Source organism: Monodon monoceros, unplaced genomic scaffold (genome assembly GCF_005190385.1).
Source record: "Monodon monoceros isolate NGI ecotype Baffin Bay Population unplaced genomic scaffold, NGI_Narwhal_1 Super_Scaffold_16, whole genome shotgun sequence".
NCBI lineage: Eukaryota > Metazoa > Chordata > Mammalia > Artiodactyla > Monodontidae > Monodon > Monodon monoceros.
Window position 1 is genome coordinate 93,178,648 of NW_021703772.1, and position 24,101 is coordinate 93,202,748.

At 35.1% G+C, this 24,101-nt stretch overlaps 1 protein-coding gene across 3 annotated transcripts in view; it reads left to right on the top strand.

Moving 5' to 3' along the window:
- The window catches only part of DARS (aspartyl-tRNA synthetase), a 67,479-nt gene extending 44,211 nt beyond the window's left edge, over positions 1–23,268 (top strand). Inside the window, exons 9-16 of one of the 3 annotated variants that reach the window (XM_029225201.1) lie at positions 554–688; positions 2,814–2,961; positions 15,623–15,769; positions 17,311–17,353; positions 18,738–18,818; positions 20,207–20,318; positions 20,507–20,578; positions 22,495–23,266. In XM_029225201.1, the coding sequence (XP_029081034.1) occupies positions 554–688; positions 2,814–2,961; positions 15,623–15,769; positions 17,311–17,353; positions 18,738–18,818; positions 20,207–20,318; positions 20,507–20,578; positions 22,495–22,586 (830 nt within the window). In that variant the 3' untranslated portion in view covers positions 22,587–23,266. Of the gene's footprint in view, positions 1–553; positions 689–2,813; positions 2,962–15,622; positions 15,770–17,310; positions 17,354–18,737; positions 18,819–20,206; positions 20,319–20,506; positions 20,579–22,494 lie in introns of all 3 variants that reach the window. The other 2 variants (XM_029225200.1, XM_029225202.1) reach the window with 2 other exon arrangements.
- Positions 23,269–24,101: the final 833 nt, after the last annotated feature.

Genomic DNA, 24,101 nt, shown 5'->3' on the forward strand with positions numbered 1-24,101 from the left:
CTAATTGGTATTGCAGTTGTTTTTTGTATAAGCTACATTGTAAAATTACTAAATACTACAGATGGGAAAATCTCATTAATTCTCATTCTTACATGAGAAACTTATATTAATCATTCTTAACCATTTAACCTTTTTAGAGTTACTTAAATAACAAGAAAAAGTATGTTATAATTTAATTATAAATTAAAAATTGAACATTGCATTATTGAGAATTAGAAAATTATTAAGAATATCATATCTTTTTTCCTTTAAAAAATTTTTTTTACAACTCCAGAGTAGCTTTAATAGATTTGAAATTGATGCAGAAAGAGAGCATATATATCCAAAGAAGTAAAATGGAGATATAGCCAAAGAAGTAAGTCTGTCCTAAATATAAACTGTTTAGAATCAGGTATAAGACATATATAGATTATGGTTTCTCTGCAATTCTTGATTTTCCAGTTTTTTTTGTTTTGTTTTGTTTTAGTGAAGTACTTGAATCAGAAGTATAAACTTTTTACTGGAAGTTTGCGTTGATAAGCTTACAGTTAATTATAACGTGTTTGCATTTCAGCTGCCAGTGAAGGAGGAGCCAATGTATTTACTGTGTCATATTTTAAAAATAATGCATACCTGGCTCAGTCTCCACAGCTGTACAAGCAAATGTGTATTTGTGCTGATTTTGAGAAGGTTTTCTGTATTGGACCAGGTAAGGTTTTTGGCAGTTACGGTTTTCTCAAAATTCATTAATTGTACCATAGTAATGGTTTTAGAAACACATTTTACATAAAAACATTTTGAAAGCTTAAATCCTTTTATATGCTGACTACATAAACACTAGACTTTGAGGTAAAAATGACAAGGTACTTAGGTAGACATTCTAAATAATATATTTTGTTGTCCTTGATAGCTCCTTTACTGCTGTTGTAAGTTTACAAATGTGCCACTGTTTATTTCACTACCAATTTTATTGCAAAGCTGTTCTGTTTTACTATTACTGTTTATACTGTTCTTAGTATTGATAATATGCTAAAGTCCATTAGAAATTACTACAAATGTCTGATATTTAATAGATTATATTAACATGTTTTTTAAGATATAGTTGTTACAAGTCAAACATGGACACATAATCATGTGGCAGATTCTTTTTTTTAATTAATTTATTTATTTATTAATTTATTGGCTGCATTGGGTCTTTGTTGCTACGTGCGGGCTTTCTCTAGTTGCGGCAAAGGGGGGCTACTCTTCATTGAAGTGCGTGGGCTTCTCATTGCGGTGGCTTCTTTTGTTGTAGAGCACAGGCTGTAGGTGCGTGGGCTTCAGTAGTTGTGGCTCGCGGGCTCTAGAGCGCAGGCTCAGTAGTTGTGGCACATGGGCTTAGTTGCTCCGCGGCATGTGGGACTTTCCCAGACTAGAGCTTGAACCCGTGTCCCCTGTATTGGCAGGCAGATTCTTAACCACTGCGCCACCAGGGACGTCCGGCAAACTCTTTTATAAAGCTAGTTATAAGCAAAAACTAGCTTTACTTCATTCTTTAAAACTTACCAAATTACTTTATATATGTAAGTTTTTTGATAGCTTAATAAAAATTAAATACCTGCTAATAGAGAAACTGAGATCATTAAGTTTCTTAATTTTCTGAATTCAATAAACAATTATATGTTGAACACCTGCTGCATATACAGCCTTGCTCTAGGTTCCATGTACATAAGAGAAGAATCAACCAGCCCTTCTCAAATGTTAATGTGCACATGAATCACCTGGGGACCTTGTTAAAATGCAGATTCTGACCATTAGGTCTGTGGTGAGGCTTGAGATTCTGCATTTCTCACAAGCTTCCAGGTACTGCTGATGCTGCTGATTTGCAGACAGACCATGCTTTGAGTGACAAGGGAATAAACATTGTCCCTGCTTCCAAGACAGAATGAGACATGCATACGTAGAGCACTCACAGGGAGTAATCAAGTGATTTTCACAGCAAAAAATCAGATTGTGCTGTACAATCAGCAGATTGGCGTTAATTATATAGTGTAGATAGTGTAAAAAAAGGGAGAAGATGGAATTTGCTAGAGTCACCGTAAAAGAGAATTCATACTGAGGTAGGTTCTAAGGACAGAGTGGGAGATACAGACAATGGAGATGACATTCTAGTCAGAGGAAGCAGGATGAGTAAAGTGCATGGGAGAAAATAAAAATAAGACTAGTTAATATTAAGAAATGGGAAATACAGGGTAGGACTAAATTATGAAAGCATAAAGGTTTTAGACATTTTGTCATTTTATGTCTTATTACAGTAATCATTTGGGAACCATTTGTTAAGTTACTGAGGAAGGATGTGTTATAGGAATATCAGTCTTGCAGTGGTATGAAAAATGGAGCAGAGCTAGAGGCAGGAAGACTGGAAAGGAGGAAAGTGCAGTGAGGATAATAAGAACTGGACTGAGGTAATGGCTAGAGTGTGTATAATGTTACTTCATTTGCACAGATTTCATTTAGCTTGAGTCCAGTTTTAATAACATTGAGAACTCACTATATTGAATCTATTTTAATTATTGAGAAGGCACTTCAGGATCTTGCATTCCCTTGGGATTTTCACTAGCCTCATTTATTAATTTACATTTGTTACAGCTTTTACGTGACTGTAGGAATTTGTAATGATCTTGCCGTCCATGAGAATGCTGAAACAGATGTCTTATCAAAGATTTTTCCAACCCTATAATGAAAATGAAAATAGTGCCATTGGAGTACTAGTAAATAGGATTTGATATTTGAATCCCAATTTCTCCAAAATTTTAAACAACATGTACTATGCATTTCTTTTATGAATGTTACAGTATTCAGAGCTGAAGACTCTAATACCCACAGACATCTAACTGAATTTGTTGGTTTGGATATTGAAATGGCTTTTAATTACCATTACCATGAAGTTGTGGAAGAAATTGCTGACACTTTAGTACAAATATTCAAAGGACTTCAAGAAAGGTAAAAAATATATATTTTATAACCTTAGATGGGTATAATTTTCAAATTAGTTTAAGTTCTTCAAAATAAAGCAATTCTGAAATATGTAAACTAAGTTTTTATTGGGAACAGGGAAAAAAAGACTTGCCAGTTGGTTGATCAGTTAATTAGTGGAAAAATCCACACTCGAAATAGTAACTTCTGAATCCTAGCCAATTGGGACTACAGCTAGTTAACCTAATCTTCATGGAGAAGTTTACCAGATCGTGAATTGCCTAACTATATTTGTTTTTTCCTCTATATTGACATCCTGAATTTCTCAGAAATAGAGCATATGTTACTTTTATAGCAGTTTATTATTTGGGAGGTAGTGTGGGGTTCAGAGCTTGGATTCAGCTAGATCCAGGTTGTAGGATCAAATCCCAACTCTGCTATTATCTGTATGGGCGTTGTGCAAGTTAACTCTGCGCCTCAGTTTCCTCTGCTGTTTTAAGTGACGATAATATTACTACTTAACTCAGAGGTCAAGAGTCCCTTTAGTCTTTCAGTTTCTGATCTTTACTGAATCTGTGTAAATAAAGCCTGTGTCAGGAATGTTAATTCTTAGATCAATTAATATTTACAGTGAGTGCTCAGTAGAGATTAGAAACTAGTATACTGAAGGGACTTTCAGCTTATTTGGGCCTGGTGAATTGACACATTTATAGAAAATTATTAGGCATGTTCTGGGTGTTCAGAAAATGGAATTGTGTAAAATGTTCACTTCAGGTACACCCTCTAAACTGGCAGATAGTTTCTCGCTCAAAAGGACATTGAAAGTTGTTTACTTGTGATAATGTTTACAATAGAAAAAATAAAAGAAGATGGAAAGCAAGTTAACTGGGATCAAGAGAGTCTTTTTTTTTTTCTTTTTGCCATACTTGTGACAGTACTGCCAGTATTAAGTTGGATATAACAGATTTATCTAGCACTTTGATAGCTGACAAAGGACTGTATTTGAATTTTCTGTTTGAAGACCATTGATTTAACTATTAGTTGATGTATTTGGATATGCTTCATTAATACTTAAAGAGTTCAAAAATATTTTGAAACTTTTTTACGCCATTGCAAGTCTAATGAGTAATTTCAAGAACATAGAAATTAATCATTGATCTTATAAAAATACTGTAGCATAGCACCAGTATTTTCCAGGCATTCTATTCATTGCATTGTACCTTTGATGAATAGTTAATTGTAGACAGCCTTTTTTTTCCCCTAATGACACTTATTGTTTTCTTTCTGATTTTATTAATACTAGCAATACATATTTATTGCAGACAGCTAGAAATAAAGGCATAAAGTAAAGATTAACAGTCACCCATAATCCCACCCCCCAGAGATAACCATCATTAACATTCTGATGCATTTTTAAAAATTGAGGTGTAATTGACCTACATCACTGTGTTAGTTCCAGTGCACAACAGTGATTCCATATTTCTGTACATTACAAAATGATCACCATGTTATGTCTAGTTACTATCTGTCACCATACAAAGCTTTTACAATATAATTGACTATATTCCTCATGCTGTAGATTTTATCCCCATGACTTTTTTTTTGGAACTGGAAATTTATTCTTCTTAATCCCCCTTACCTATTCCAGTCATCCCCCAAACCCCCTTCTTCCACTGTGGTCTGCTAGTTCTCTGTGGTGTCTGTTTCTGTTTTGTTATGTTTCTTAATTTCTTTTGTTTTTTAGATTCCCCATATAAATGAAATCATATGGTATTTGTCTTTGCCTGACTTGCTTCGTTTAGCATAATACCCTCTAGATTCATCCATGTTGTCACAGATGACAAGATTTCATTCCTTTTATGGCTAAGTAATATCCCACTGTGTATATATACACTACATCTTCTTTATTCATCTGTCAGTGGACACTTAGGTTGCTTCCATATCTTGGCTATTGTAATCATAATGCTGGAGTAAACATAGGGGTGTATATATATTTTTGAATTGGTGTTTTTATTTCTTCAGAAAAATATCCAGAATTGGAACTGCTGGATCATACCTATTTCTGATTTTTTGAGTAACCTCTATACTGTTCTCTCTAATGGCTGTATCAATTTACATTCCTACCAACAGTACACAAGGGTTCCCTTTCCTCGACATTCTCACCAAAACTTATTATTTGTTGTCTTTTTGATAATAGTCATTCTGACAGGTGTGAGGTGATATCTCGTTGCGGTTTCGATTTGTATTTCCCTGATGATTAGCAACATTGAGCATCTTTCCATGTGTCTGTTGCCCATCTGTGTGTCTTCTTTGGAAAAATGTCTACTCAGATGCTCTGCCCATGTTTAAACTGGGTTTTTTGGTTTTTTGATGTTGAGTTGTATGAGTAATTTGTATATTTTGGATATCAACCCATTGTCAGATATATCATTTGCAAATATCTTCTCCCATTCAGTGGGCAGCATTTCCATGTTGTTAATAGTTTCCTTCACTGTGCAAAAGCTTTTTAGTTTAATGTAGTCCCATTTGTTTATTTTTGCTTTTGTTTCCCTTGCCTGAGGAGACAGATCCAAAAAAATATTGCTAAGGCCAATGTCATTGAACATACTGCCTATGTTTTTTTCTAGGACTTTTATGGCTTCAGGTCTTACATTTAGGTCTTCAATGCATTTTGAGTTTATTTTTGTATATGGTGTGAGAAAGTCCAGTTTAATTCTTTGACAAGTAGCTATCCAGTTTTCCCACCACAATTTATTGAAGAGGCTGTCTTTTCCCCATTGTGTATGCTTGCCTCCTTTGTTGTAGATTAATTGACCATATAAGTGTGGGTTAATTTCTGAGCTCTCTGTTGTCTTCCATTGATCTGTGTGTCCGTTTTTGTACCAGTACCATACTGTTTTGATGATGGTAGCTTTGTAGTATAGTTTGAGTCAGGAAGCATGATACCTCCAGCTTTGTTCTTCATTCAAGGTTGTTTTGGCTGTTCAGGTCTTTTCTGTTTCCATGCAACTTTTAGAGTTATTTGTTCTAGTTCTGTGGAAAAAATGCCACTTTTATTTTGCTAGGGATTGCATTGAATCTGTAGATTGCCTAGAGTAGTATGGTCATTTTAACAATATTAATTCCTCCAATCCATGAACATGGTATATATTTCCATTTGTTTGTATCATCTTCACTTTCTCTCATCAGCGTCTTATAGTGTTCTGAGTACAGTTCTTTTACCTCCTTGGTTAGATTTATTCCTAGATATTTTAATCTTTGTAATGCAATTGTAAATGGGATTGTTTTCTTAATTCCTCTTTCTGATAGTTAAATATTATTGTATAGAAACACAACAGATTTCTGTATATTAATTTTGTACCCTGCAACTTTACTGAATTCATTGGTGAGTTCTAATAGTTTTCTGGAGGCATCTTTAGGATTTTCTATGTATAGTATCATGTCATCTGAACCGGTGACAGTTTTACTTCTGTCTTTCCAATTTGGATTCCTTTTATACCTTTTTCTTGTCTGATTGCTGTGGCTAGGACTTGCAATTCTGTGTTGAATTAAAGTGGCGAAAGTGGGCACCTTTGTCTTGTTCCTGATCTTGGAGAAAATACTTTCAGCTTTTCACCATTGAATATGATATTAGCTTTGGGCTTGTCATTATGGCCTTATGTTGAGGTATGTTCCCTCTGTACACACTTTGTTGAGAGTTTTTATCATAAATGGATATTGAATTTTGTCAGGAGGTTTTCTGTATCTGTTGAGATGATAATATGATTTTTATTCCTCAATTTGTTGGTGTGGTGTATCACATTGATTGATTTGTGGATGTTGAACCATCTTTGCATTCCTGGGATAAATCCCACTTGATCGTGATGTATGATCCCTTTCATGTATTGTTGGCTTCAGTTTGCTAGTTTTTAAGGATTTTTGCATCTATGTTTATCAGGGATATGGGCGTATGATTTTCTTTTTTTGTCTGGTTTTGGTGTCAGTGTGATGCTTGTCTTATATAATGAGTTTGGAAGTGTTTCTTCCTCTGGAATTTTTTTTGAATAGGTTGAGAAATATATGTGTTAATTCTTCTTTAAATGTTTGATAGAAGTCACATGTGAAGCCATCTGGTGTTGGACTTTTGTTTGTTGGGAGTTTTTTTATTACTGATTCAATATCATCATAGTCAGTTGGTCCATTCATGTTTTCTGTTTCTTCCTGATTCAGTCTTGGGAGATTTTATAGGAGATTTTATAGGATCTCTAGGAGTTTGTCCTTTCTTCTAGGTTGTTCGTTTTATTGGCATATAGCTATTCATAGTGATCTCTTACGATCCTTTGTATTTCTGTGGTGTCGATTGTAACTTCTATTTCATTTCTGATGATATTGATTTGGGTTCTCTTTTTTCTTGATGAGTCTGGCTAAAGTTTTATCAATTTTATCTTTTCAAAGAACCATCTCTTAATTTCATTGATCTTTCCTTTCTTTTTTAAGTCTCTAATTCATTTATTTTTCACTCTGATCATTATTACTTTTTTCCATATAGTAACCTTGGGTTTTGCTTGTTTCTAATTTCTTCATGTGTAAGTTTAGCTTGTTTGAGATTTTTCTTATTTCCTGAGGTAGGCTTGTATCGCTATAAACTTCCCTCTTAGAACTACTTTGGTTGCATTCTGTAGATTTTGGATTGATGTGTTTTCATTTTCATTTGTCTCCAGGTATTTTTTTATTTCCTCTTTCATATCTTCTGTAACCCATTGGTTGTTGGGAACCATATTGTTTAGCCTCTATGTATTAGTGGGTTTTGCAGGTTTTTTTCCTATAGTTGATTTCTAGTCTCATTGCATGTGGTCGGAAAAAATGCTTGATAGAAATTTAATCTTAAATTTACTGAGACTTGTTTTGTGGCCTACCATGTGATCTATCCTGGAGAATGTTCCATGTGTACTTGAAAATAATGTGCATTCTGCTACTTTTGGATGGAATGTTCTATATATATATACATCTGTTATCAAGTCCATTTGGTCTAATGTGTCATTTTAAAGCCAGTGTTTCCTTACTGATTTTCTGTCTGGGTGATCTGTCTAGTGATGTAAGTGGGGTGTTAAAGTCCCCTACTGTTTTGTGTTATTGTCAATTTCTCCCTTATGTTTGTTAATACTTGCTTTATGTATTTAGGTGCTCCTATGTTGGATGCATATATATTTATAATTGTTAGATCTTCTTGTTGGATTGATCCCTTTATCATTATGTAATGTCCTTCTCATTTCCATTTGCATGGAATAATTTTTTCCATCCCCTCACTTTCAGTCTGAGTGTATCTTTAGATGTGAAGTGATTCTTTGAAGCAGCATATTTGTGGGTCTTGTTTTTTTATCCATTCGGCCACTCTGTGTCTTTTGATTGGAGCATTTAGTCCATTTACATTCAAAGTAATTATTGATAGGTATGTTCTTACTGCCTTTTTGTGACTTGCTTTCGGGTTGTTTTTGTATTTCTATTTTGTTCTTTCTTCTTTTTGCTTTCTTCTTCCCTGTGATTTGATGACAATCTTTAGTGTTAATATGAATTCCTTTCTCTTTTGTATGTGTGTATCTGTTATAGATTTTTGGCTTATGGTTACCATGAGGTTTATATATAGCAACCTATGTACATACATTATTATTTTAAGTTGATGATCTCTCAAGTTCAAATGCATTTCAACAACCCTGTGTTTTTACTCTCCTCCCCCACATTTAATGTTTTTGACATATTTTATGTCTTTTTATTTTGTGTATTTCTTAACTACTTATTGTGGATATAGATGATTTTACTACTTTTGTCTTTTAACCTTCCTGCTAGCCTTATATGTGGTTGATCTACTACCTTTACCATGTATTTGCCTTTACCAATGAGAATTTTTCTTTGTAATTTTCCTATTTCTAGTTGTGGCCTTTTGATTGTTTGTTTTTGGCTGCTCTGCGCAGCTTGCAGTACCTTACTTCCCTGACCAGGGATTGAACCCGGGCCCCCACAGTGGAAGTGTGGAGTCTTAACCACTGGACCGCCAGAGAATTCCCTAGTTGTGGCCTTTCTTTCCCCATTTGAGAAGTCCCTTTAACATTTCTTACAAAGCCAGTTTCGTGGTGCTGAACTCTTAGCTTTTGCTTGTCTGTAAAACACTTTATCTTTCCTTTAAATTTGAATGATAGCCTCCCTTGCCAGATAGAGTAGTCTTGATTGTAGGTTTATTAACTTCAATTACTTTAAATATATGGTTCCATTCCCTTCTGGCCTACAAAGTTTCTGCTGAAAAGTCAGCTGACAGTTTTATAGGAGTTCCTTTGTATGTATCTAGTTACTTTTCCCTTGATGCTTTTAATATTCTCTATCTTTAATTTTTGCCTAATTACACTGTGACTTGGTGTGGACCTCTTTGGGTTGATCTTATTTGGGACTCTCTGTACTTCGTGGACCTGGATATCTGTTTCCTTTCCAAGGTTACGGAAGTTTTCTGCTATTGTGTCTTCAAATGCATTCTCTGCCACTTTTTTCTCCTTCTGGGACCCCTATAATGTGAATGTTAGTCTGCTTGATGTTGTCCCAGAGGTCACTTAAACTGTCCTCATTTTTTTTAATTCTTTCTTTTTTTCTGTTCAACTTGAGTGGTTTAGACTACTTTGTCTTCCAGTTCACTAAATTGTTCCTCTGTATCAACTAATCTACTGTTGATTCCTTCTAGTGTATTTATTTGTTACTATATTCTTCATCTCTGTTTGGCTCTTCTTTATATTTAATAACTCTGTTAAACTTCTCATTGTGTTTATACATTCTTCTCTCAAGTGAATTGAGCATCTTTATGACCATTACCTTGATTTTTTTTCTTTTTTTTTTGTCACGCTGCATGGCTTATGAGATCTTAGCTCCCCAACCAGGGATTGAACCCAGGCCCCCGCAGTCAAAGCACCAAGTCCTAACCATTGGACCACCACCAGGGAATTCCCTACCTTGAACTCTTTATTGCGTAAATTGCTTATCTCCACTTCACTTAGCTCTTCTTCTGGGGTTTTATCTTGTTCCTTTGTTTTGAAAATATTCCAGTGTCACCTTATTTTGCCTGATTCTCTGTTCTTATTTCTATGTATTAGGTAGGTCGATTATGTTTCCTGATCTTGGAGAAGTGGCCCTATGTAGGAGACATCGTATAGGGCCCAGCAACACACTCACCTCTGTTCACCAGAGCGATATGCTCTAGGGGGTGCCTGCGGTATGAGCTGTGTAGGCCCTTCTGTTATGGCAGGGCTGACTTCTGTGGACATGCTGGTAGGCTTGGCTGGCCCCCAGCCCAGTTGGTTGCCAAGCGCTACGTAGTGCAGAGCCTGCTGGTTACTGGTGGGCAGCACAGGTCCCAGGACTGGTGCTGGTCCACTATTTGGCAGGGCCCAATCCTGGGCCCTCTTGTGGGCAGGGCCAGATCCTAGGGTGGCTGGCGGCTTGGGAGGAAAGGGGTCTACAGCTACTACTGGCCTGCTGGTAGATGGGGCTTTATCCTTGTGTGGTTGGCTGCTTGGCCTGGGGCTTCCCAGGACTAGTGCTGACTGGCTGGTGGCCGGGCCTGGTCCATGTGCTAACAGGCTAGAGGGAGGATTCCAAAATGGTGCTTGCCAGCACCAGTGTCCTCACGATAGAATGAGCTCCCAAAAAAGGCTGCTGCTAACATCTGTGTCCCCAGGGTGAGTCCCAGTTGCCTTCTGCTTGTTTAGGAGGCTCTCCAAGATCAGCAAGTGGGTCTGACCCTGTCTCCTTTCAGATTACCACTTCTGCCCCAGGTCTCAGAGCATGTGAGATTTTACATGCACCCTTTAAGTGGATTTTCTGTTTCCTGTGGGGGCTTCAGTTCTCCCAAATGCAAGCCCCACTGGCCTTCAAAGCCAGACATTCTAGCCGGCTTGTCTTCCTGGTGCAGGATCCCCAGCCTGGGGAACGTGATATAGGACTCAGACCTCTCACTCCTTGGGGGGAATTTCTGCAGTTGTGATTATCCTCCTATTTGTTGGTTGCCTACGTTGGGGGTATGGTTGTGGACTATGCCACATCTCTGCCCTTCCTACCCGTCTCTTTGTGGTTCCTTCTTTATATCTTTGGTTGTAGAAGATCCCTTCTGCTAGTCTTCTGGTTGTTCTCATCAATAGTCGCTCTGTAAATAGTTACTTTGGTGTGCCCATGGGAGGAGGTGAATTCAAGGTCTTCCTACTCTACGATCTTGGCCAGTCCTCCCAGCCTTTTCTTTTAACCTTTGTTCTCTGAAACATTTCAATAGAGTTTATTTTAAGCAACTTTTCATTCAGATAGTCAACAGAACGACAGATGTTTCCCTATAAAACAAAATATCTTTTGAAACTATAATGAAGGAATAGAGCTTTTCTCATTTTGTTTTTACATTTATAATTCAAGGAGGTTTGTGAAACTCATTTATTTTAGGTATTGACATCTTCGCTACTTAATATTGGAATATGAAATTTCCACTTTGGTTTTTGTAACAACAGACCAAGCATGAACTGGGCCCTTGGGATTAAAATCAAATCTCTACTTACAAATTAGAGATTCAGACACCATTATCACTGGGCTTTCTCAGTAGACTTAACATGGCAACTTGGAAATAAAAGTCTTCTTTCTGTCTTCTATATAGCATTTAGGAATTTTAAGTTTCTATGTCGGTTGTAAACTGGGTTATCTGGCTTTTGTCCTATCCCTCTCCTGTTTATCATTAGTACTTATCTCTCACAGAAGAATATACAAATGTATTTTAACACATCATTGACTCGGGGATTTTTGCAGAAACGAACGCCTGTGGCCAGCGATTTGTTATGTAAGTGAATATTGAAACACCCACGTTTGAGTAAATATCAACTTTTTTTGCACTTAATGTATTTTTTTAATAAATTTATTTATTGTTTATTTTTGGCTGAGTTGGGTCTTTGTTGCTGCGCGCGGGCTTCCTCTAGTTGCAGCAAGCGGGGGCTACTCCTCGTTGTGGTGCACAGGCTTCTCACTGCAGTGGCTTCTCTTGTTGCGGAACATAGGCTCTAGGCGTGCGGGCTTCAGTAGCTGTGGCTTGCAGGCTCAGTAGTTGTGGCACACGGGCTTAGTTGCTCCACAGTGTGTGGGATCTTCCCGGACCAGGGCTCAAACCCGTGTCCCCTGCATTGGCAGGCAGATTCTTAACCACTCTACCACCAGGGAAGCCCTGCACTTAATGTATTTATTTGAAAGTTTGTACATGTTTTACTAAAGCATTCTAATATTTCATTAGAGTGTGATAGGCAGTATAGCAGTCAACTCTGTGCAGGGGAGCAGAACATCTATTACAAATATACTGTGTTTCACTGCACTTTCCCCTGGAAGAGCAGTCTCTACACTTTCTGGCGGCATTTTTTTTTTAGTCCTGTGGGTATTATTTCCTCTAGAATATGTGCTTTTACCTGATAGTCAACAAGGTGGATCTTTGTGAGGGGCTCTTTTAGAAATGCCACAGAAAGACCAGGTACAGGACTACCACTACATTCACCAGAATGGTCACTTACCCATTCTCCAGCTACTGCTAACAAAAATTGCTTGTAAGTCATTTTATTCTGTGCATTAATGCTACAGTTAATTTTAAATGCATTGAGTAAACCACAATTACTCAAATAGAAACCCACTTTCTTATACCATTTTTGAGTTTTCCAGAGGATATTGAAGTTTGCCAGATACTGACCGGATTGATCAACTCCTTTAATATATTTATTATACTCTAATATTCAGGTGGGCTTAGTTATCTAATGGCCAGGTCTCCTGTCTTCCTTTCCTGTAGATGCTGTGTAGGCATCATGAATAGTTGTCACTGTGTGGACTAGCCTCTTGTCTTTCCGTAAGAAGAATCACTTCTCCCGTCCGTAAGAATGTCATTTCTCCCCCTGTAGATTTTTAGATTTCTCCTTTAATTGGTGTGGTAGACCACGATTCTCTCTTATAATCCCACAAACTCTGGTTTTATTTTTCAACAATATTTCAGATGTGGACACACTGTTTTAATAATTGTCTTGGTAAACATGGTGCCATGAACCAAGGTGATTGTAGGACCAATAATAGTTTCTTGCAGTTTCTTTCCTTCACCCATGTAAATCGCAAGGTTGCATATATATCCAGTTTCACTTTTGCTAACCATCCTGACCAAAGTTCCATATTTTGTAAGTTTTCCGTGATTATAGGTTTTGAATCTGAGTCGTCCTATCCACTTTATCATTGCCTCCTCAAGTGATAGCTCTTGTTAGGGTATATAGATCAATTGAAATTTTGGTAGAAAATAATCCAAAAAAGTTTTAACTTTTGAAATTCTGTCTGCAGGAAGTAGAGTTTCTGAGTTATTGTTAAAGTGAAGAAATGTCATTATTTGTTCGAACCTTCTTCTTGTCATAATCTTTGGAAAGATAGGTGTTTCAAGTAAGGGATCAGTCGACCAATATTCTTTCCAGTGTGACTTTCTTATTTGTCCCATCAAAATTATTAATCCAAGAAACTTCATCATGTCACTATTGGTTACATCTATCCATTTTAAAGCCTTATCATACTTTCTATATGATTTTTCATTCTGTGTACGATACAAGTTTGTTTGAGAAACAACCAGCTTGAAAAAGTTGTTACCAAAAATTAATTCTGTTATTTCACTAACACTGTGTGTTGTTACATTAATAGTTACATCTAACACATCTGTAAAATGTAATAATTTTCGTGAAATGTTGTCTTCAATCCACTCTTCTGTAGAAGCAAAGGAGCATTCTCTAGCACCTTGAGTTTCATTTTCACTTTCCTTATTAGGATCAATCACTAAGGTTTTTTGTCTTTTTGTTTGTCTGATATTCACGTTGTCTAAATCAGAACTACATTCTGAAGAACTGTTGTCTTCTGAGACACTAGTATATATGTCGCTCGGACAGTCAGAAAAAGTATCTGCATAAAATTCACTGAAAAATTCTTCACTCAAAATTTTGTGATGTATCATTTTTGAAAATTTTATGGTAATAAACTTGCATTTATAATATACACAAGGTTGGAACAAAAACCTAATGGAGCAAAATGTGAATGATAATGACAGTCATAAGCTGTCCTTGATCAATTTTAAGCTCTAACAACTCCGCACGGTGATGTTAATTGTATCACTCTCTAAAAACGTATTGATACGTCTCTGGTCAATGACATATGGGTAACAAAAGACGTATTAATACATCTCCGGTCAATAATGTATTAAAATATTGATATTCATATTTTTGTATTACCATTGATTAACATGAATAGGGGTTAGTATCCAAAGCAAAGCAATTTAAAAATTAATTATTGGGGTCATCTTAACCCTACTTATATCAAGATTTGAATAAATCAATGGCTAAAGTTTATTACTTCCATTAAAACTTTAAGACTAATCAGGAAGTAGTAGTGTTTTTATTTCTACTGTTTTCATAGAATGTAAACATACTTTTTTCAATTCTGTTAATCATGGAAAATTCTAGATCTCTTACAAAAGTAGATAGACTAGCCTAATGAAACCCCATATACTCATCACCCAATTCAACCATTGTCAGTCCATGGCCAATTTTGTTTTACCCATTTCCCCCCTGCCCTCTTATTTTGAAGCAAACCTCAGCTATCATTTCATCCATAAATACTTTAGTAAAAATATACCTTTTCAATCTTAGCATCTTCCACAGCAGCAGTTTAGTGCAGTAAACATTTGTCTTGTGCCTCCTGTTTAGAAGGTAGACAATAAACATACTATAGTGATTATTAAAATGAGAAAGAAATAGGCACTCTCCTAAACAAACTTATGGTATAATGAGAATGGGGGAAGATAAGTGTTCATTAATTTGGTCTTCCTTGATGATAACAAGTGTTATTAAAGTATTAAAAAGTCAGATTTTTTAATGCCTCATAAAATGGGTATTTTATGTTTCTAACAATGTGAGCTGATATGAATTATAAAAGTTTTTTATCCTTTAATGCCACTGTGATGACAAATGAGATTGAGAAATGGTGCTAAATATTTTTTAAGTATTTAAATTTCCTTATTTAACTTAATTTCTTGATAACAGTTTTTTTCTGGTACATACACTGTTTCAAAGCATGATTTTATGTGACATGAACAGATATTCAATACCTATCAGATATTTTTTCTTAGCTGCTGTTTCTACTACTGAAGAGCCTAAAAGTCCCTGAGGCAATTTTCTATACTGAGGCTGATTTTACATGAAAGAGCTTTGCTCTAAAAGCATTTCCTTTTGAGTTGTCTCTGAATTCAAAATTGTTATCAGTGGAACCGTGGAACTAATAGTATATAGGCTCTTGGGTCCATGTCACCTGCCCGCTTGAGTACAGGCTCCCGGGACAGCTAGGAGATCTGTGGCAATGAGCAGGTGCAGCTGGAAAGGGCATGTTTCTACCCCAGAACCTGTTCAAGTTGTCCTTTCCTTATCACTGCACATATAATAACTCCAATGAAATGTTAAAAATGTTGCTTCTTTGTTTAAGAAAAAAATGTGTATTGAGTGTGTGGAAGAAAAAAAGCTGTATGTTCCTTATTTCACCAGTATTGGTTAAAAAATTTTTTTACATTTATGTATTGCCACAGTGACCTCATGTGGGGAAAACATTTATTTCACACATTTTTATTAACTCTTAATCATTGTACAAATAGGTTTCAAACTGAAATTCAGACGGTGAATAAACAGTTCCCATGTGAGCCATTCAAATTTTTGGAGCCAACTTTAAGACTAGAGTATTGTGAAGCATTAGCTATGCTTAGGGAAGCCGGAATTGAAATGGGAGATGAAGAAGATCTAAGGTTTGTTTGTCTTTGTGATTTTTAAAACTTTAGTAATTAGATTTAAGATACAAAAGAATAAATATATTGATGAATGATGGATTTTTCACCCAGTTGATAAACTTCAATTTTATTAATTTTGGTATATAGTATCATGCTTGTTTTGTTCAATGTGTGATCTGAAATAAAATGTTATGTTTAGGGCTTCCCTGGTGGCGCAGTGGTTGAGAGTCCACCTGCCGATGCAGGGGACACGGGTTCGTGCCCCGGTCCGGGAAGATCCCACATGCCGCGGAGCAGCTGGGCCCGTGAGCCATGGCCACTGAGCCTGCGCGTCCGGAGCCTGTGCTCCGCAATGGGAGAGGCCACAACAGTGAGAGGCCCGCGTACAGGAAAAAAAAAAAAAAAAAAAAAATGTTATGTTTAATGTGGTTTGCCTAAGCTTCAGTATTTTTGTTTATAAACACCATTTTTGTGCATTTTCCCCCCTGCTTCATATTTCTAATGCTTTAAAGAAAATATAGGGCCTTTTGCCTGTGATTTTATCATCTAATATGTGAACTCTCTTTCTAAATCAGTGGTGTTAGAGGGCATAGACAACAGCCTAAATCTGTCCCCATACAGGATTAGAGTATGAAACTTTTAAAGATCTCTAAAAGTTATACAAGTCACTGATCTTTGATATAACTGTATTATATTATCTAAATTCAGATCAAACAATTTATAATTTTGAAATTAATTATATAGTTTAATAAAGATTAGAGATTTCTGTCTACTTATGTTTTATTCAAGGGTTCTTAAGTTAAAATATTTAAGCCAACACAATAATTCATATCACTATAGGAAGGAAGAGAGGGTTATTTTTTTTAAGGTTTTTTTAAAAACATATTTCACCCAAAACCCTTCATTTACCTTTATTTGTTTAACAAATATATATGTGTTTGTGTGTACACATATGTATATATATTGTTTTAATCATCCTGTACATTGCTAGATGACATTTTAAGGAAAACCATAAATTCTATAATTACTCTAAGTTGGATAATATTTTTGTAAGTATTTTGGAAATTTTTCTTAAATAGGATAGAACTTAAAGTAGCAAAGTCCTGGCTATAGAAATGTAATTGGTTTATATATATACACTGTTACATTTTACTTGGAAATACTGATTTTTGTTTTATAAATCTTTGATAAAGAGTAAAAAAGGAGAGACCATTTTGAAGTAGAACCATTTAATGGCAAGATAAGCCTATGTTGGTATGGTAAACTTTCATTATCTGTAATTGTAGGAAACTACTTCATGCTATTTGTGAATCAGTGAATTGCTAAATTCTATTTATTTAAATATTATTGAGCAGCACCTACTAACTGTACCAGGTGCACTCATAACTGGTTTCCAGTAGTAGTTGCCTTTTTAAAAAGGAGCAGAATAGACAACTATGTATTTTGGCTAAATTTTTTATCCTTTGAGAACTTCAAATAGAAGAGGTTCCTTATTAACTTAAAACTCTTTTAAGTTGCTGTTTGATCTTCAAATATCTGATTTCCTGTTTCTTTTTCAGTACACCAAATGAAAAACTGTTGGGTCGTTTGGTAAAGGAAAAGGTAAGGACTCTTGTACATGCTGGATTTCTTTTTATAAATTTGAAACATACCCTGGAACTAGAGAACAGTTGCAAGGGGGGCTAATCTTCCTAGAATGGTAATATTCCAGAATAAATAAAAACCAAGGGGGATAATATATTTTTTTTAATTCTTAGGAAAATAAAAAGTACTCAGACAGGCTTTGCCCAAATGGTATGATTAGCTCAGTATTTGATTTTTGTATAAGTTGTACTGAGGTACCTCTAAAGTGATGTCTAGGTCTGATTGTCAGATTAGTTAGAGAGGACCTCAAGATGATTTTAAATTATTTAGAAATGGTGTTCCCTGACTACCCTTGCTAATTCATGGGACTAGAGGGTGAATGAATTTCCTTTATGCCTCTTACATGAAAGCTACTTTCCTATCTCATTTTCTAAAATTCCAAAGAAGAGAAAAACTAAACTTAGTGTGATCTTTAAAGAAATTAAGAAAATTGTGTAATTGAATAAAAACAGTCCTTGAGCTCCTCCTGCTGGTTGCACTCAAAACTGTTCAACTGACTGGGGAACTAGCCTGTTTGTGAAACTGCATAGTACTGAGTTTATACCTTTAAAATGATGTTTCAGTAGGGCCATTTCTAATTTGTCAACTCTGTTGACATTCTCTCTATGCTCCAGTTTTAGGAAAAATGTTTAACATCAAAACAGTTGAAACATGACTGGTTTCTTTTTAACTAAATGTAGGTCACATATTCTTTCTAACAAAAGTATCATAATTTCATGTTAATGTTATTTATTTCAATTGTAGTTTTCATCTAAGAAAACTACCAAATTAGTATCTAAAATATTAGATATCTAAGTGAAAATTTAAATTACTGGGGGGAATAATCAAGGATTTTTTAAGATGAATATAGTAAAAGACGTCAGTTTTTCCCAAAATAATTTATAGATTTAATGTAGTTTTTGTAAAACCCAATGAGATTTGGGATAATTTAACAAAAATACTTATAAAATGCATCTGAAAAACTAAAGGAGCTAGAATTGCAATGCAAAAAAATGAAAATCAAAGAAGTTTATCACAGCATAATTTTCAATGGAGGAGAAATTGTAAAGATATTACATGTCCAAAAAAAGAAAACGAAAAATGCATATTTGAACTATGATCGAATAGTCAACAACTCCTAAAAATTAAGTATATTGGAAGAATTTATAACATGGCAAAATACTGTAGGATACAGGTGTTACTTGAAAGAAGCAGAATAGTTACTGTATATAGAGTGTAATTACAGTAATTTTGAGGAACAAAACATGTATAAAAAAAGACAGTTAATTGAAATGGTAGCCTTCTTTTTACTTTCATTAAACTTCTTAAAAATCTGTTTTAATCATATTTATTCTTTTTATAGTATGATACAGATTTTTATATTCTTGATAAATATCCATTGGCTGTAAGACCTTTCTATACCATGCCTGACCCAAGAAATCCTGTAAGTAATTTGATTTTAAATAACCTGTTTGGGGGAAGAGGGAAAACTTTATTGTCACTGTGTCAAGTTGTACAATGGGAATAATGGTTTTCATTAGTAACTTGCAGTTTTGATGGACACGTTTTTATACGTATTGCTACTAGTTTCTGTCAGGTCAAAATGATACTGTGAAATTTGAATATTCTAGAAAATTAGTCCCCAGAACCTGTATTAAAAATAATTTTCATGTGTTTCTTTTTTTAATTTATTATTTTTGTGGGGGGCTGTGTTGGGTCTTCTTTGCTGTGTGCAGGCTTTTCTCTAGTTGCAGCGAGCAGGGGTTACTCTTTGTGGCACCGCGTGGGCTTCTCATTGTGGTGGCTTCTCTTGTTGCGGAACACGGGCTCTAGGCGCGTGGGCTTCAGTAGTTGTGGCGCAGGTGCTCAGTAGTTGTGGCACACAGGCTTAGTTGCTCCGCGGCATGTGGGATATTCCCGGACCAGGGCTCGAACCCGTGTCCCCTGCATTGGCAGGCGGATTCTTAACCACTGCACCACCAGGGAATTTCCTCATGTCATTTTTAAAGATGTATGAGGAAGTAACACTATATAAACAACAAATACTATTAATAGATTTGAAGACTTTACCAAATCATTTTATTATTGACCTTGAACTAAGAATTCACATTCTATCCTGGTAGTTAATCTAAGTAATGTCTTGTGGCTTTTCATTGTTTTTCCTCTGCACTGGTTCCCCAACTTTAGTGGGCATCAGAATCACTTGGAGGGCTTTTAAACCACAGATTGGTGGGCCCCATCACCAGACTTTCTGATTAGTTGGTCTGGGGTGGGGCTTGATAATTGGTATTTCTGATAAGGTAATACTGAAGCTACCAGTCCAGGAATCACACTTTGAGAACCATTGGTTTATTGAAAGACAAGGAAAGAAGTTAAAACCTGATAAGGAATAGTTTGAGCTATGGTAAATTGATGTTCAATTTACTTTCCTTAAAATAATGGCGTTTTAAAAGTTAAAAAGACTAACACCTGTTGATAATTTGAAGTTCCAAAAGTGATCTCAAAATCATATCACACTTAAAAAATTTCAGATGATAAAGTGAAATAAGAATCAGCACTACTTCTTAAAAGAAGATATGTTCTGATTTGTTGTTGGAAGGTGTGGGAGAAGGGGAACATAAAATCTGATAGAGGCAAGGAAGAACTTATTATTCAACCCTCACTAGTTTAATCCTGTTTTAGAGAAACAAATCATGTTTATTGGAGCAGGTTCCATCATTAATTGTAGGAAAAAATGGACTTGCTCTTCATGCAACAAAGGGTGTTTTTCCACATATGTGTGATAGGGTGATAGCCACTTGAGTGGTATTTTTTTGTTTGTTTTTCCTGCAGAAACTCTCCAACTCTTATGATATGTTCATGAGAGGAGAAGAAATACTGTCAGGAGCTCAAAGAATACATGATCCTCAGCTGCTAACAGAGAGAGCCTTACATCATGGAATTGGTAAACAACTTAAATATATTGAGGAGGGCCATGTATATTCTGAAAACAATAAATTTTAAAACGCTTTAAAGAATTTTCGGAAACAGTCATTTGTTTTAATCTTCATTGTACAGTAATTGCTTTTGCAATTTTTTTAAGCTAAATAAGATGATAAATTATGTGGGGTTTTTTTTATGTTTGTTTTGTAGATTTGGAGAAAATTAAGGCATACATTGATTCCTTCCGCTTTGGAGCCCCTCCTCATGCTGGTGGAGGCATTGGTAATATTTCTTTGTATTATGACAATATTTCCAACCCAGATTTCATTTGTCAAAGTGTTCATTCAGTTCTAACGAAATTTCTTCAGCACTAGACTCCAAAAAGTAAATTCTGTATATTGTTATTGCTTACAAATAAGTTCACAAGTGCTAAGTGTAATACAAATTTGAATTATAAGAATTTTTTTAAGTGAGTTACGACTAAATGAAAATTTGATTTTGAGTATCCTCTTTTCTTTCTGTACCCATGAGTTCATTCAGGTTAGCCCAGATTAAAGCTCTCCCTCAGGTTAGTTCAGATTGCTGCTAAATGTTTTTGTTGAAATGTAACATTTCATTGGCTTTTAGAACCACTTCTAGAGTATATGTAAGATGCTGCTCTGTGATTGAAAATGAGTAAATATTTAACTTACTCAACTTTTGGACGTCCGTATCAAAAACTCTTAAGTTTTCTATTGTTTGTTTTGGGGTTTTTGGTAAACAGGTAATACACTTACAAAAATTTCAAATTCAGAGCATATAGAAGAGTGTACATTCACCTCCCTACAGAAAACTATTGTTTCTAGTTTCCTCTTTGCCTTTGCAAAGATAATCTTTAATATGCAAAGCTACATGCACTTTTTAAAATACATTTTTCATACAAATTATACTGTACTATATAAACCATTCAATACCTTGCATTTTTCACTTACTATATTTTGTAAGTTGTTCCTTATCAATACTTGAGCTTTTTCATTCATTTTTAATCACTACATAGAATCCATTGAAAGGGCGCATGGTAATCTTGTTAACCAGCTTCCTATTGATAGAAATGTAGGGTATTACCAGCCTTTTGTTATTACAAACAATGCTACATTGAATATATACATAGTTTAAATTTCAATGGGAAATTTATGGCTATTTTCTCTTAGAATATTGAATGATGTGCATTTTGCATGATATTTTACAGACTTTTGTAACTGACTATGTAAATTTTCATCGTGCTTGTGAAGAAAGACACTTGAATGGTTATCAAAATACTACCTATTTTTGTTAATTAATATTTGAGTGGAAGATGGGATATGGTGATTTCTTTTATTTTGATTAGTGTTAGGTTACTATAATACAAGGTTCAAATTTACGTCTGCAGATGTTTTTGAGTAAGGAATAGAAATATAAGTATTAATTCTTTTATTTATATTACTTTTAGATGTTAAACGTATTAAAAGTTGTTGAGATATAAAAGTATTCTTTGACCTTGCCTTCTTTGTGGGATGTATTAGCCTGCTACAATTCAGTGAACTAGATATATCATATTGCACACAAAAAGTTTCATTTGTTAGTTTTGCTGTGTTTCCTAGGTGATACTTGTTCTTAATTCTTGTCAGTAATATAGTATTTAAGTCACATGTCAAAATCAGACTCTTCTACATTCAATACATTTAGTACAATAATGTATTATAGAGTCTTTTATGCTAGGAACCATTATGTTTCATGTGTATTGAATTATAATAAATTTCTGGTAACTTCTGTTAAATCAAATTTCCGTGAACAAGTTTATGACTTTCGTCTTACACTGATGGCCTGGACTACATAATTAAAATCTGGTCTCATTTGAAAACATAATAATAGGCTTATAAAATATTTTTTGTTTCTTTAGATCATAAATTTTGGATATTTACATAGATTTTTGTAGTTCACATTTCACAGAATCCATACAGCTTAAGAATATCTCATTTAGTCCTTCCCATATACAGCATCATCTGTTTCTGAATCAGACCCAAAATATTCCATTTTAAACTCAAAATAATAGAAGTCGTTTTTCTTCCTAACAAGGAAAAGCATTTTGTTGATCAGTGATATTATTTTGGTAGTTTTCAATAGGTAAAACCTTGGGAGAGTTTCAGAAAATGAATTAATGATTATTTTGTTTTCTCCAGGGTTGGAACGAGTGACTATGCTGTTTTTGGGCTTGCACAATGTTCGTCAGACCTCAATGTTTCCCCGTGACCCCAAACGACTTACTCCTTAAGGAAACTGTTGCTTTCTATTCTTTCCAGTACCTGCTATTAATCAGGCTGTACCTTAGGTACTTAAAATATGCAATAAAATAAATGTCTTATCCAAAGTGCCACAATTACTTTTGGACTAATTCAGTATAGGTTACTTTAAAAGAGAAGATTTTTATAACTTTGGACATGCTTCAGTAGGAAATGGTTGAACATTTTAATGAAAAATTCATATTGTTATGTTAAACGTTCATATATTGCATTACTACAATAAATGTTAACAGCAATTTTAAACAGTTAATATTGTGTAAATTTTCTTTTCTATATTGCAGTGGCTACAATATTAATGTCTTACATTTTCAATATTTGGTCTTATTTTTTTAAATTCTGACGTTGAGGTAAGAATTTTAGGGGAGTATCTGAGATTTTAATGAATGTATAATTGGCATATCATGGAAAATTAGGCAGAAAATATCAATTCTTAAAAATTGTGCTCAGAAATGTAAAGCAGGTGAGAATACTGGTTAGAAAATATACAATATAATACATTGTTAAATAATCTAAACCTGAATTTCAATAAAATTTTAAAGCTAATTATAGTTGTTTCTGTGTAACTTCATGGCAATGTGATTTTATAACTGGTTCTTGGCATTTATAATTTGGGAGAAGAAAAAAAATAGACATCCCATTTATGTAAATGATTAAAAGCAAATGAAAACTGACATATGCATAACCTGTATTAATCAAGAGGTAAATTCAGATGGGTGTAAGGATACAGTTCTTAAAGCTGAAAGCTTGGGTTGCTTTAATAGTTTATTTCACATAGATTAAAAAATACTGCAGAGGGGCTTCCCTGGTGGCACAGTGGTTGATAGTCCGCCTGCCGATGCAGGGGACATGGGTTCGTGTCCCGGTCCGGGAAGATCCCACATGCTGCGGAGCGGCTAGGCCCATGAGCCATGGCTGCTGAGCCTGCGCGTCCGGAGCCTGTGCTTCGCAACGGGAGAGGCCACAATAGTGAGAGGCCCGCATACCGCAAAAAAAAAATTTTTTTTTTTAAATATTGCAGAATTTTCTGGTTTTCTTTTTAACTGGTACTGGCATTTCGTGAATGTCACTAAAATGCACTCCCACTTCCCTCCCAAAATGAAATTTCTGTTTAAGAATTACAGTTAGAAACACTTTTCCTCCAGAGTTTTAAATATGTTGATGCTGATGTTAATTTTATGGTGAACCACACATAATGGTGAGGAACAAAATAATGTAATGCAGATATTTCCTACAGGAAAAGGAAAAATAATACAGAAAAAAGTAAGAGGGTCAGAAAGGTAGAACATTACCCTTGGATCATAAATATCTGCCCATTATTTTTTTTATTTTTTAAATTTATTTATTTATTTATGGCTGTGTTGGGTCTTCGTTTCTGTGCGAGGGCTTTCTCTAGTTGCGGCAAGCGGGGGCCACTCTTCATCGCAGTGCGCGGGCCTCTCACTGTCGCGGCCTTTCTTGTTGCGGAGCACAGCCTCCAGACGCGCAGG